General features: G+C 38.5%; 1 protein-coding gene across 1 annotated transcript in view; it reads right to left on the bottom strand.

Annotated features, from left to right (window-relative positions):
- Positions 1–13840, bottom strand: part of SLC13A1 (solute carrier family 13 member 1) — an 84468-nt gene extending 70628 nt beyond the window's left edge. The window contains exon 1 of the mRNA XM_023639579.2: positions 13472–13840. Coding sequence (XP_023495347.1) covers positions 13472–13570 — 99 coding nt within the window. The 5' untranslated portion in view covers positions 13571–13840. The remainder of the gene's footprint in view (positions 1–13471) is intronic.
- Positions 13841–14163: the final 323 nt, after the last annotated feature.

Here is a 14163-nt window from a genome sequence, read left to right on the forward strand (position 1 = left end):
AGGGAGACTCAACAGGACTGAGACTCTTAATAGAATCTGTTGCTTTGCTAGGTACAAATGGTTTCTGTTTTATGGCATTGTAAAGAAAGAGTTGAAATTTATCCTTATATTTGGCTTATATAAATAATTTTTAAATTAATTTTTAATTAATTAATTTTTTTAGCCCTAGAACATCTGCCACCAATCCTCCTCTTTTTTTTTTTTTGCTGAGGAAGATTGGCCCTGAGCCAACATCCACGTCCATCTTCGTCTACTTTATATGTGGGACACCTACCACAGCATGGCTTGACAAGCGGTGCATAGGTCCACACCTGGGATCCGAACCTGCAAACCGGGGGCCACCAAAGTGGGACTTGTGAACTTAACCACTGAGCCACCAGATAGGCCCCTTAGATACATAATTTTGATATGAAGTCACTTGGAATGTACTATGTTATCAACAAAGGTTAGTATCTATTATATGGTTTGGTTTTGGCCTCACACTGTTTAATTTCTGCAAATTCCAAGTGGCATTTGAGAAATGTACAAAACTGCTGAGTGTAATGAAGTCTTTTATTTTATTTATTTATTTTTTGTGAGGAAGATTGGCCCTGAGCTAACATCTGTTGCCAATCTTCCTCTTTTTTGCCTGAGGGAGATTGTCACTGAGCTAACATTTGTGCCCATCTTCCTCTATTTTATGTGGGATGCTGCCACAGCATGGCTTGACAAGCAGTGCTAGGTCTATGCCTGGGATCCTGGGCCAACAAAGCAGAGCTCACAAACTTAACCACTACACCAGTGGGCAGGCCCCTAATGAGGTCTTTTACTTAATGTTTTCTCAGGGCAATAAAATTTCTGGCTCTCCTGCCCTCTGAATCACCCACCTCAGGGGGAGTCCTCAGGGTGGGATGCACTCACCCAGCATCCTTGAACTTTCAGTGGGTTTCTGAGAAATCCTTAACAAGCTAGGATTATGTCATATCTTTATTGTGTCATCTTTTTAAAGGAGAAAGAATCAAGGTATTCTGATGTTGACAGTTTTATAGAAAGTCTGCCTCAATAATCCTGACAAACAATAAAAAAGTGAGACAAAGCTGAGCCTTAACTGAATCTTCCTCACTTAGTCTGGAGAGAATTTGTGAATACTAGCTTAATTTAAAATGCCAGTGCAGGAGAAAGACCAGGCCTGCATTTTCTCTTAGTTAGAACACATGGGTAGCCCAAAAGCTCCTCCTTATGACTTTGTGTTTTCTATCATACTTGCAAGAACCTAGATTTCAAAGATAAAATGGACCCTTTCACTATCTTGCTCTTTAGCTACAACCGATGCTCTCTGGGGCCTCTCTCTCCTCCTGTGACTTTACCTTTCCAATCTGCCCCTCCGCCTCCACCCTACTTCTTGTGGTACAGACAAGGCTGTTCCCAAACCAGATCATCTTCCAAGAATCCACTTTGATTTTGTCACTCCTTTGCATACACTCAGATTAAGGGACCACCCACCCTGACGATTATATGGAGCACCAATCTATAAGGGACTGCTAAAACACCAAAAAAAAAAAAAAAAAAAAGAATATATGGTGCCAGTTAATTCTGTTCACCACACATAACCCCTGCCATAGTGTTGGAGTTACTATGCATTTGAACTTGACTGAGCATTGCCCAATTGCTATTTAAAATAGTTGTATCAGTTTATATTGCCACCAGCTGTGTGAGAAAGTTCCACTTCACCAGCAGTTTGTATATAGGACTAATTTATTTATTTGACAACCTGATGGTATGAAAAGTTCTTCTTAATTTAATTTGCATTTGGTTGAATACCATTGAAGTATTTTTTCATGGTTATTGAACATAATTGTTTCTCTCCCGCAAATTACCTTATTTATAGTCTTTTTCCATTTTTCTGTTGTGTTGTTTGCTTCTTTTCTTCATGAATTTGTGGAGTTATTTGTAGATTTTTAATAATATTTCTTTATAAGTTATATATTTGCAAATATTTTTCTTCGTCTCTGCCTCGTCTATGAAATTTGCTTTATTGTATTTTGGGTTGACAAGAGGATTTTAATTTTAATGCAGTTATTTTAAAATTCTTTATTAAATTTTGTGCTTTTTCTACCTTGTATGAGAAATTCTTCCTATATTTTATATTCCTGTATTTTTTCTAAAGTTTAATAATTTTCAAGTGTAGGGCCTTAATTTATTTTTATAGGAATCAGATACTTAATTCTTCCTAAATGGATAGTCAAAATGTCCTAGCTTTTTGTATTGGATAGTTCATCTTTTTCCCACTAATTCATGTTGCTCTTGTATATATACATATATATAAATATATGTATATCTCACATTTTCTTTATGCATGCATCCATCATTGGACATTTAGATTGTTTCCATATTTTGACTATTGTGAATAATGCTGCAATGATCATGGGAGTACAAATACTTCTTCAAGATCCTGATTTCAACTCTTTTGGAGATATACGCATAAGTGGGATTGCCAGATCATATATTATTTTAATTTTTATAAGTTCTATTTTTAGTATTTTGAGGAACCTCCATACCGTTTTCTATAGTGACTATACCATTTTACCTTCTCACTAACAATATACAAGGGTTCCAATTTCTCCACATCATTGCCATCACTTTTTGTCTTTTTTTTTTTATAAAAGCCATCTTAATAGGTGTGAGGTGATAGCACTTTGTGGCTTTGATTTACGTTTCCCTGATGATTGGTGATGTTGAACACCTTTTCATATACCTGTTGGTCATTCGCATGTCATCTTTGGAGAAATGTCCATTCAAGTCCTTTGCCTATTGAGTATTCTTGGCACCCCTATTGAAGATGAGTTGACCGTATATGCATGGGTTTATTTCTAAGCTCTCCATTCTGTTCCATTGGTCTATATGTCTTTATGCCAGTACAGTACTGTTTTAATTATTGTAGCTTTGTAATGTATTTTGAGATCAGGAAGCATCATGCCTCAAGCTTTGTTCTCTTTGCTCAAATTCCTTTGGTTATTCAGGGTCTTTTGTAGTTCCATGTGAATTTTAGGATTGTTTTATCTATTTCTGTACAAAATGCCAGTGGGTGGGGCTGGCCCAGTGGCGCAGCAGTTAAGTGCCCACATTCTGCTTTGGCAGCCGGGGCTGTGCCAGCTCGGATCCCAGGTGCAGACACGGCACTGCTTGGCAAGCCAAGCTGTGGTAGGCATCCCACATATAAAGTAGAGGAAGATGGGCATGGATGTTAGCTCAGGGCCAGTCTTCCTCAGCAAAAAGAGGAGGATTGGCAGCGGCTAACTCAGGGCTAAACTTCCTCAAAAAAAAAAGAAAATGCCATTGAGATTTTGATGGTGGTAGCACTGAATCTGTAGATCGCTTTGGTAGCATGGACATTTTAACAATGTTAAGTCTTCCAATCCACGAACTTTGGATATCGTTCCATTTATTTGTATCTCTTTAATTTCTTTCATCAATGTTTTATTATTTTAAAGTTTTCAGTGTAGAAGGGGGAACTCCACGGTTAATTTTGTTCCTAAGTATTTTCTACTCTTTGATGCTATTGTAAATGGGATTGTTTTCTTAATTTTCTTTTTGGCTAATTAGTTGTTAGCATATAGAAACACAACTGATTTTTGACATTGACTTTGTATCCTGCAACTTTACTAAATTTATTTATTAGTTCTAACAGTTTTATGTGGTAGTATCCTAAAAGGTAGTATTTAGGATTTTCTACATATAAGATGATGTTATATACACACAGAGATAATTTTACTCCTTCCTTTCCAATATGATGCTTTTTATTTCTTTTTCCTGACTAATTTCTCTGGCTAGGTCTTCCAATACTCTGGTGAATAGAAGTGGTGAGAGTGGGCATCCTTGTCTTATTCTTGGTCTTAGAGGAAAAGCTTTCAGTTTTTCACCTTGAGTATGATGTTAGCTGTAGGCTTGTCATATACATCCTTTATTACGTTGCAGTTCATTCCTTCTATACCTAATTGGCTGAGAGTTTTTGTCATGAAACGGTGTTGAATTTTGTCAAATGGTTTGTCTGCGTCTATTGAGATAATAATGTAGTTTTTTCATCCTTCGTTTTGTTAATGTGGTGCACACATTAACTAATTTGTGCGAATTGAATAATCCTTGCATCCCAGGGATAAATCCCACTTGAACATGCCGTATGATCCTTTTAATGTGAAAATGAATTCAGTCGAATAGCATTTTCTCGAGGATTTTTATGTGTATGTTCATCAGGGCTATGGGCCTATAATTTTTTTTTGTAATAGTGCCTTGGTCTGGCTTTGCTATAGGGTAATGTTGGCCTCATAAAACCAGTTTGGAAGTGTTCCCTCATCTTCAGCTTTTTGGAAGAGTTTGAAAAGGACTGGGGTTGATTCATCTTTAAATATTTGGTAGAATTCACCAAATTCACCAAATGCAGGACAATGCAAATCTAATCATCTAGCTGGATGAGGTAGCTTGGGTCAGGTCCTGGCTGAAAGGCTGGGCAGTGTCTGCTTCCTGTGAATACCATCACAGACAGTGGTCAGTCTAGCTTTTTTCATAGCTGCAAGAAAACCACTCTCCAGCCCATAGAGTGTGGCACTGAACTTGATCCTAACCCCAGAACAATGTGGGAGCACTTTAGATCACAGTTCTCACCATTGCTCCACTTGTTTGCTTCTCTGGCGCATCTGGTCTGCAGAAATAATCATTTGCTTTGTGTGTAGAGTGGAGAAGAGGGTGAAGGTGTGGGTGGTCCTACTTTCATAAACTTCATTTAAACTGCTGATCATAGGCTTTATGGATAGAAAAACTTATTTAAAAGGTGAAGATATGTGCCAAGTCAAGCAAATCTGTTTTTCTGACTTATAACTAAGTAAGAGGATAGAAAAATAACATTTATGAATGCCTACTACATTCCAGATACAATACTTGGTGTTCTACATGATTTATCTTATTTAGTCCCCATCAGAATTCTATGAGGCATGTCTCGCAGTTCCATGTTGAACGAAGGATCAATAATGACACTGCTAGTGTGCGGTAGAGTTGGGATTCATTCCAAGTATAAACTCCATGAGAGCATATCTTATTTCCTTTACTGCTCTACCCTCAGCACTTAAAACAGTACCTGCAGAAAATAAGCACTCAGTAATATTTGCTGAATGAACGAAGTTTTTCTTTTCTGTGTTCTTTCTACAATTATTTTTATTCATGTATCTTGATGCCTATATAAAACACTCCATCACTATCCTAGGCATAAAATTCTTTAGTATAGGAATCTCTTTTCTTTGCCCGGCTCTCTTTTCTGTTTTCCCTCCTACTTGCCTGGCACTGGATCTCTGGACCCTCTCCCCAGTGGGTGAACATCTCCACATTTTCCCCTGAGCTCTTCTCTCTCTTGCTAACAAGCCGGAATCAGAACTAAAAGTTTTATCTGCACAGGCTACTTCCCAATAGTGACATTCTCCCACTTCCCAAGTCCCCATTTAACGATGTCATCATATCATATCTTGTCTTAACCACCTTGCCTAAGTGCAGCCAGGGCCCTTGTTGCAGAGGTAGAAACGGCAAAAGACGCTATGACTAAGCGGTTTGGATAATGGTTCCCCCTGCCCAAAGTTCTGACTGTCAAATTATCTCAGAAAATGTGGCTGATTATGTTTAAAAATCACCTTTGTTCTCTTTTAAATTATAGCTCTAGATGGAATTGAAATATAAATTAGGCTTTAAAATACAGTTTTTTTCACCCCTTCTCCCCCTTTTTTAAAGACACACTGACTGATATTAGGGAGTAATTTGGCTGATGAATTAGTACATATGTGGGTACGATCTCTCAGCTCAGCTTGAGAAAAGTGGGACCAATCACAGGCTGCACTCACTGCAATTGATTTTCTAAAGAGAGCGCAAAGCAATTAAGAAAGGAGAAAGATGATGCATTCTAAATCTGTGTGCTACAAGCAAAACACTATTATTACTTGACAGAGCCTGTAAAGGGCTTCGAATGGTTCGTCATATACCTTCCCCTCCCGCTGCAGTGATTTCTCAAGACTCAATCCATATTAATTGCAAAGCTTAAAATGACTCAAAATATCCTCATCTTGGAACATGGAGAGTAAGAAAGAGCTCAACTATAAAGTCAAGGAAAAATAAATAACATTTGTTGTTAGTTTTTAGGCCAAATGGATAGCAAGGAAAGTCAATTGGTGGCTCCACTATGCCAATTACTGGGGAATTTTTAACTCCTTCTTTTCATTTAACCTTTGCAAATAATTAGCAATGGAGATGTACTGTGTTCACACCTCACGCTCACAGTGGAACTGGAAATAGCCACAGAGGTCATTTAGCTCTCCAACTTGACTATGCGTTAGGGTGTGATCAAAATGCAGTCCATGGATTGGCTTCTTTAGGATCCTGACGAGTTTGTTAAGCGTGCATCCTGGACTTCACATCCAGAGGTTGTGATTTTATGCAAGTACCTCACATGAATCTGGAGCAGCCGATCCACAGATAACATTTAAAACTCTTTTAAGAGTCTTGTTCATTTTGCAGATGAGGAAATGGACCAGTGGGGAGATTGACAAAATTACTTGTGAAGCTTTTCAGAAGACGCTAGATAAGTCAAGACAGACAAGGCTATGCAGTGGCAGAACTCCCTAAATCTCAGGAGATTAAAACAACCCAAATTTAATTTTTGCTCACACTATTTGTCCATCACGGGTTGCGGTGACTCTGCAATCTAGGCAGAGTGAGACCTCATCTCAACATGCACTTTTGTCATCACAAATGCAGGAGTGGTGGAGTAAGGCAAACTGTGCACAAGCTTTCAAAGATGCGCTGTAAATACCGTTAAAGAAGCAATGTTGTCAACGGGCTTGCGAGTTAGACAGGCTTGTATTTAAGTCCTCCCACACTCTGATAGACTGTGTGACTCTGGGTCAATTGCTTAACCTCTCTGAGTCTTGTTTGCTCATCTGTAAAATGGGCATAGTATTGACTGTTTCTAATGATTGTTTTGAGGCTTATAGAGGACATTTGCATTTATTATTGCTATCAAACAAGGTTTAAAAACCTATCATGGAGGGAAAAGAATTTCTTTGTGGAAGAAATACCCTCCTGTTACACCAACATTCTTGTTCTGTCCTGTAGTCACTCTTTTCACTCTATTTTAAATTCCATCCTTTCCTCACCGTTTTTCTCCTGCATCCTATCCTTTCTACAAGATCTGGCTTGTCTCTCATCCTTCTGCCATGAGAGATCATCAATCCGTCCATTCAGCATAGTTATCAACTATCTGCTACGTGACTGGCACTGTGTTTGATGCTGAGGAAACAGAAATTAAACAATATGTTCCAGGTTCTTGAATTATTTACAGTCTAGAGGGGGAGGCAAAGATAAAAGCGAAATGGAAAACGTACTCTAATGGGGGCCAATGTATCCATGATGCAATAAGAACACTGAGGATATTCTCAGTTTGTGTCATAGCCAGAGCTGCCTTTCCCAAGAAGGACAGGGCAAGGGGAGAGGGCATTCCAGAAAAAGGAGACAGCATATGCAAAGTCAGAGAGGCAAGAATAGTCACCGTTATTCTAGGGACTGCAAATAGTGAAATATTGCTGATGTGGAAAATGTGAATGTGGGAGATAGGTATCGGTGGCTTTGGGGTAGGTTGTTAGGACAAATAAATGGCAAAATCTTAAAGACCTTAAATATCCAGCAGTGTATACATGCGTGGTTTAGATATTTTTTCCCCTGTAGGCAAAAGGGAGCCACTGAAGAAGTTTGACCAGGGGTATAATAGGACCAGGTTGGCATTTTTAAAATAGTACTCTGGCAGGAGACTTTAAGGGAAAGAGTGGGGGAAAAAGAAAAAATGTGTGAGGGAAAAAAATGAAAGAAAGAGACGAAGACAGCCTCAAGGAAAGCAGTGCCAGTAGGAACGGAGAGGGGGAAGCAGATGGCGGGGTGGGGGTTTGGGGGGAGGCAACTGTAGGAGATAAAGCAACATAGACTGAATGATGGGAGCTTAGGAATATCCAAGCATCTGAGATGACACGCAGGTTTCAGGCTTGGAAACAGAGTGAAGGCTGGCAGATTCTCTGAGATAAAATAGATGGAGCAGCAGGTCCTGAACAAGTGGGACAGTGTGGTGGGGGAAGGGAGGGGCTGGAGGATGATGAATCCCTAGAGGTTTATCCACCTTTTAATTCCATGTCTATAACAGAAACTATTTGTTTAAATCATTTGGCATGTATTTATATACAACCTTACTTTGTGATTAATGTTTTCCATAGTATGTATTGACTTTTCAGCAATTGTGCAGCTACTTGAAAGCAGAAACATTAATTTAAACTTCTCCTGATATCCCACAGTTCACTTGGCACAACACTTTGGGCTTACCAAGTTGTCATACCATTTTCATGAAATAAAGATATATCAAATTGGGATTCCCTGGTTTTGCTTATCTACCACATTACTGCTAGCACGATTTCTCTTTTTTCTTTTATTTTTCTTGCCCTCCATCATTTTGATGCTCTTTTCTGTCTAAAATGTTCACTTTCTTGGAGTTTATAGCATTTCCCCCTTATCTTAAATCCCTACAATATTTTAAACCAACATTTAAAACAATGTCAATTGTTTCTATTAATATGTTTAGTTATTTGAAAATTCTTTATGTTTTCTTGGAATATCTCCCCTTCTTTTTTTTTCACTGTAGTCTTCTTAAATTCTCTCCCATTCATTTTAATTTTGTTTTCCAGACTTTCCAACCTACCCCTTTCGTCCTTCCAGTAAATCCTCTATTCGTCTAAAATTTACATTTCTTCTCAAACATTGTATTTCTTCCATCTATTTAGTTTATTTAGATTTAGAACCATAAGTCTTTCATTATGTATAATTTCTTTTATTTATTAAAATTTCTATCCTGACTTTGAAATTCATGATGTATAAAATGAATATATTGCGAAGGAGACATGGGCAGCACATGACAGCTGCAGAAATAGAGCTGGCGCTGAAAGCCATATTTCCCCCCTCCATAATCCGTGCTGTTCTCGTGCACTGATGCTCTGCTGTGTTGATTCCCAGTCTCTTCTCTTTTCAAATCTTTCTTGGTGTAAAATATTTTCCGGAGAAATCCAGAAGTAGCTGAGAGAAAATTGAAATCTGGTCTTGGTTTTACAATCAATCAACTAGGAACTACTGCTCAATATCTGTGTGGCTGGTTCTCTGTCTCTTTTTCTCAAAAAGTGGTCCTAATTAATGGATAAACTAGATGGAGGGAGACATATCTCGAAGAAATGCACTCATAAACAGGAAATATTACTGTTCAATTTTCTCCTCTTACTACTCCTCAAACAAACTTGGCCTTCTTTTTAGCTTTTTGTTTCATTAATGGAAATACAAAGAAAAGCCAAGAACTGGAAAAGTAAGAAAGGAAATAGAACAGAGTATTGAGAAGAGTAAAAAATTAACAAGATGCTATAAATAGTCATAAAAGAATAATGTTGCACAGAGAATATCCCCGGAACTATGGCATGTAGCCGGGGACAATTTTAACAAGTTTTTATCTGGGAATATGTAAGACATTTCCTCTCCAAAATGAGACAAATTCAGTGCAATGATTAATTTCATTCAAATATTTATGTAAATAGCAATTACATTACAGGGTTGTTTTACTGATCACTAACTACTAACTGGGGAAGGACTAAGACTATCTTTATGTCTATGTGACAACTAAAAAGGCAACATTTCTGATGATTCAGTATAAGTCAATAAGAAAACAGGATTTCACTGGCAAAGTGGCATTTATGTCAATGTATTAGGAATATATTTACTACCACTGTGGAAGCTATAAAGACAGATATTCAGTTGTGGTTGAGATCACTGGCTCTAGAGTCAGACAGATGTTGATTGGAAACATCTGTATTGCCACATTTTGGCAAGCTATCTACTTGTTTCTGTCTCCATCTCTAATCAGTAAAATTGGACTAAAAATAATACCTAACTCATAAGGACTAAATTTGAGCTTTTGTTTGACTTATGCTCATGAGTTTCTGGGGTGAGGTATATTCTCCTTTATTATAAAATATAATTTCCATGAAAACATTGAAAAACAGAGTCCTAAGGTCTCTTTCAACTAGAAGATATTAAGATGCCACAACTCATAGTGAGCATTTGGGTACAGATATGAAGGGAATGGGTACCATACCCTGACAAGCTGACATGACCAGCCCGTACAACTGGGACTCTAGGACATTCAGCAAATGACACACATAAAAAAATATTGCTAATTCAGTTCTCATAGGCCCATCTCCAGTGGTTAGAATAACTGCAATTTTCTACTTTAAAGGCATTGAGTAGCATGAGGTCAATTGAGGCAATGGGCTAAGGTACACCTCTTCCATAGTTTAACCTATGTAAAGCATTATCACAGAGAAAACTGCTTGAGATGTTGATAAATGATTACCAAGGCACACTTTATGTAACTCTTCAAAATAGAGGATAAATCTTCAAAAATACAAAATATAGAAAAGACGATAACAAAACTGCTGCTAAAGCATGAATTCTGAGTTGAGAGAACCCAAGTTCAAATCTAGCTTCCACAGCTTCTATATGTCCTTTCTTGAGTCACACGTCTCTGAGAATCAGTTTCCTCAAACGTAAAACAAGAGTGATAGCACTTATGTGATTGTCTTATTAGTTTGTAATGAAGGTTAAATAAGATAATTTGGGTAAAGAAGCTGGCAGAATGTCTGGAACAGAAGCATCCTCTGCAAGGTGAATTCCTTTTCCTTCCCCTTGAATATTACATTGAAAAATCACTTAAGGTCTCTCATCTTTGATGCCACATTTTTGACTCAAGATAGAATTAAGCCAAGGATTAAGGCCTTAGTATAAGGTCTTAAGTATAAGGGTTAAGTATATAGAAATAACTCAAAAACCAGTCGAAAAATGAAAAAAAAAACAGTCAATAATTCATTGTTTGCTGGTTCTGTATCACATAGATTTATTCTGTTTTTATAAAGCAAAATTGACTTTTTCTTTTGCTTCAATTCTTTAGTTATTCTATTACTGTGTGTTTAGAAGCATAGGGCTCTCCAGTTTGGTAAACTGAAACTTACAATAAATTGATTTGCATCCATGTCAAAGTAAGCCTCTACTCAAATTTTATGCCCTCCAAAGGCCCATAGTCTATGAAAAAAAGTTCTGCTGTCATTGTAAAGAGCAGTTAAAATAATATTCTTTGAGTTTAGTTAGCTGTTGATTGAATGATTGAATATGCATTTAAAGTAACCCAAAAAATGAAATCATGTTATTGTACTAGGAAAAAAATCTTCCTATTACCGTTAATTGAGTTTTAACAAATGAATTGATTACAGGGAAAGGAAAGAGGAACACAGTCCATCAAATGCAACCTGATGCCAAGTCCCTGGTTTCCCCATAGACCTAATGTACCCTTGTTGTGGCACCTTGGAAAAAAATTAATGACTGTATTTCTTAGCAAGAATACACCTTCTGGTTAATGAATCATGCAGTGAACCCGTTGCTTTTTATTTATTTACTCGTTTCCTCTTTCAAAGGGTTTATTATATTCAGTTTATCTGAAAATTACAGAAGATAGTCAGAGTACCATGCATTTATGTTGAAGAAGCAGCACAGAGGATATGCAATCACGGCCTAAGTTTGTCTTGACTAATTTCTTATTTACGCTGACGTAAGTAAGGACTTATGCAGAGACTAACCCAGAAATATTGAAACATGGCAGATGTGCAGGTATGAACCAGGAAGTGCTTATGGTACAATTCAGCTAAGTCTAAGGGACCTGAAGGACAAGGGGAGTTGGAAAGAGAAGGTCATCATGCATGCTAGGTGGAGCAACAAGTCTTCAAAGGGGGCTGGGGGTGGGCATTCAGATTAGAACCCTGTGTCTGTGGCTCAAATTTCTCGTCTAGTGGTTGCCAGAGACTCCTAATGGAGTGCTCAGAAGTAGCTGGAGTGGGAAAGGCAGAGAGGAGAGGGGAGGATTAGTCACACAGAATTTGCAAAACAAAACCAACCAACCCCAAAACAACAGACTGCTGTTTTCACTAGAAATTCTGCAAGACTTTGGGGGCTCGGAACAATGTTTGATCAAAAGGGGTGGGGAGGCCTTCCCTCCCTCCATGGAGTTCAATGAGGCCTCAATGCAAGGAGAGGCGCAGCCCTGGAGGCTGTAGCTGGGTAGTGGCCCCAGGCAGGATACAACCCACAGCTGCGGGCAGCAGAGGCCAGTCCCCTCATCAGCTTTGCAGGAAGAGGAGACCTTAGCAGAGTCAAAAAGGCCTTTAAATTAGCTCACCTGCATTTGCCTCAGAGATTCCCACATCAGGTTCTGACTTCTGAGGGAGGCTGGAGGACCCACCGTTTCATAATTACTGGGGTTCTATTTCAACCCAGATGGTGTAACCTTGATTAATACTTGTTAGAGAAGAAAATCAGAAAAGTTTTCTTCTATTCAGAGACAAGGTATCATGGGGTGGGGAGAATTGTACCAGCTATAGAGTCAACACAGTTGGGGAAACTCACACTGCCCCACTTACAATATGCCAGCCACTGCTCCAAGTCAGAGCCTGAGGGGCGCTTACTCACTTAATCCTCGCAACAAGCCCGTTACTATCCCAATCTTACACAACAGAAAACAGAAGTACAGAAAGGGTAAGTGACTTGCCCAGGTCCCGTAGATTGTAAGTGGTAAGTCTGGGACCTAAACCAGAGAGCCTGGCTCCGGTGCTTGTCCTCTTACCAGCAAGTGACACTCACCATGCCTGGCACAGAGATGGTGCTCACTAAATGTTTGCTGATTTAAACAATTTACCAAGGGATTAAAAACGCATTGAGTCTATCATTCTGACTTAATAGATTGACTACACTTAAAAGCAAACGGAAAAATGCTTACACGTGCACCAAAAACAAATAAAATCTGGAATCATCAGAACATGGTACAATAACTTATTAGATTTTATGATTAACCAAGGAAAATTACTTTATTGTTTCAATGTCTTCTTATCCCATGAGGAAACTAAATTTCCAGGAGGTTCTGTGACCCATACCAAGTTGTATAGCTGACAAGTAAATTAGTCTCTGCTCAACCCTGGAACTCCCCATTGTTCTTCTAGCTCTTTCCTCCAGTGTCACGTAGTCTCAGGGGAAGGGATTGATAACTTGAATGACAAGATCTCAACAGTTGTGCATCTTTTGTCCTTCCTCTCATCTAGTTGACAGGTAAAGAACAATTCTGATTGCATATACTATTTAATTATTTTAGTTAATTATACTGAGAATCAACCAACACTAACCATTAAAAAGGAGAAAAATGGACCAAACACAACGTCTAACCATCCTGACTTCAAGCCCAAAGCATCACCACCTATTTAGCTCTGAGCCACACAATTACACAGCAGCAATAAAAGATAAGTACATTAGGAAATCCATCAGCCTGTTCTCCAGGCTCACTCACCTTGGTGCGGAGGATGATAGGCAGGGGCAGTAAAACCAACAGAGTGAAAGCTATGAGCAGAAACTTGCGATAAACCAAAATATAGCTGAAGAGTTTCATTGTCCTGAGCAGGTGGCTTCAATAGTCTTCTCAAAATAAGGCAGATGTTAAATAACCAACCTGGATTAATATTTCTCCAGCTCATGATCCTCATTCACTGCCCTAGACTGACCAACATGAGTTAAAATTAAATCTCCATCTTTATTGTTTTACTATCACAATTAACATGGAGAGATAAGCCCAAGAGTGCTTTCCAGAAATCAAAGACTATTTGCTTGCACGGCTTTTGAAAGATGAAACTGTTCGTTCCTTATGTTCTTAGTTCATATTAACTGGAATTTAGACTGCCCAAGTTTAAGAGAAGGGAAAATGCTGAGGTTGGTTGAATTTGCCCACAATGAGGCCTTTCTACTTCATTTGATGTCCTTTGACTTCAGGCTCCCTAACTGGAATAGTTACTACACTTGCTTGGTAGCTTGAGCAACTTTCTATCCGGTGCCTCCGGTGTCCTTTCTAAGGAAGCCAAATTTTCAGCGTTGGAATTAAACTAGTAACTCCAATTTCAGTGTATGGCAGTGTGAAAGGGAAGGTTTTTGGTACAGAGGGATTTTTTGGGGGGCTTGTCAAATAACAGATTGAGGCAGGCTTCTAGA

The sequence above is a fragment of the Equus caballus genome, chromosome 4, assembly GCF_041296265.1.
Source record: "Equus caballus isolate H_3958 breed thoroughbred chromosome 4, TB-T2T, whole genome shotgun sequence".
Taxonomy (NCBI): Eukaryota; Metazoa; Chordata; class Mammalia; order Perissodactyla; family Equidae; genus Equus; species Equus caballus.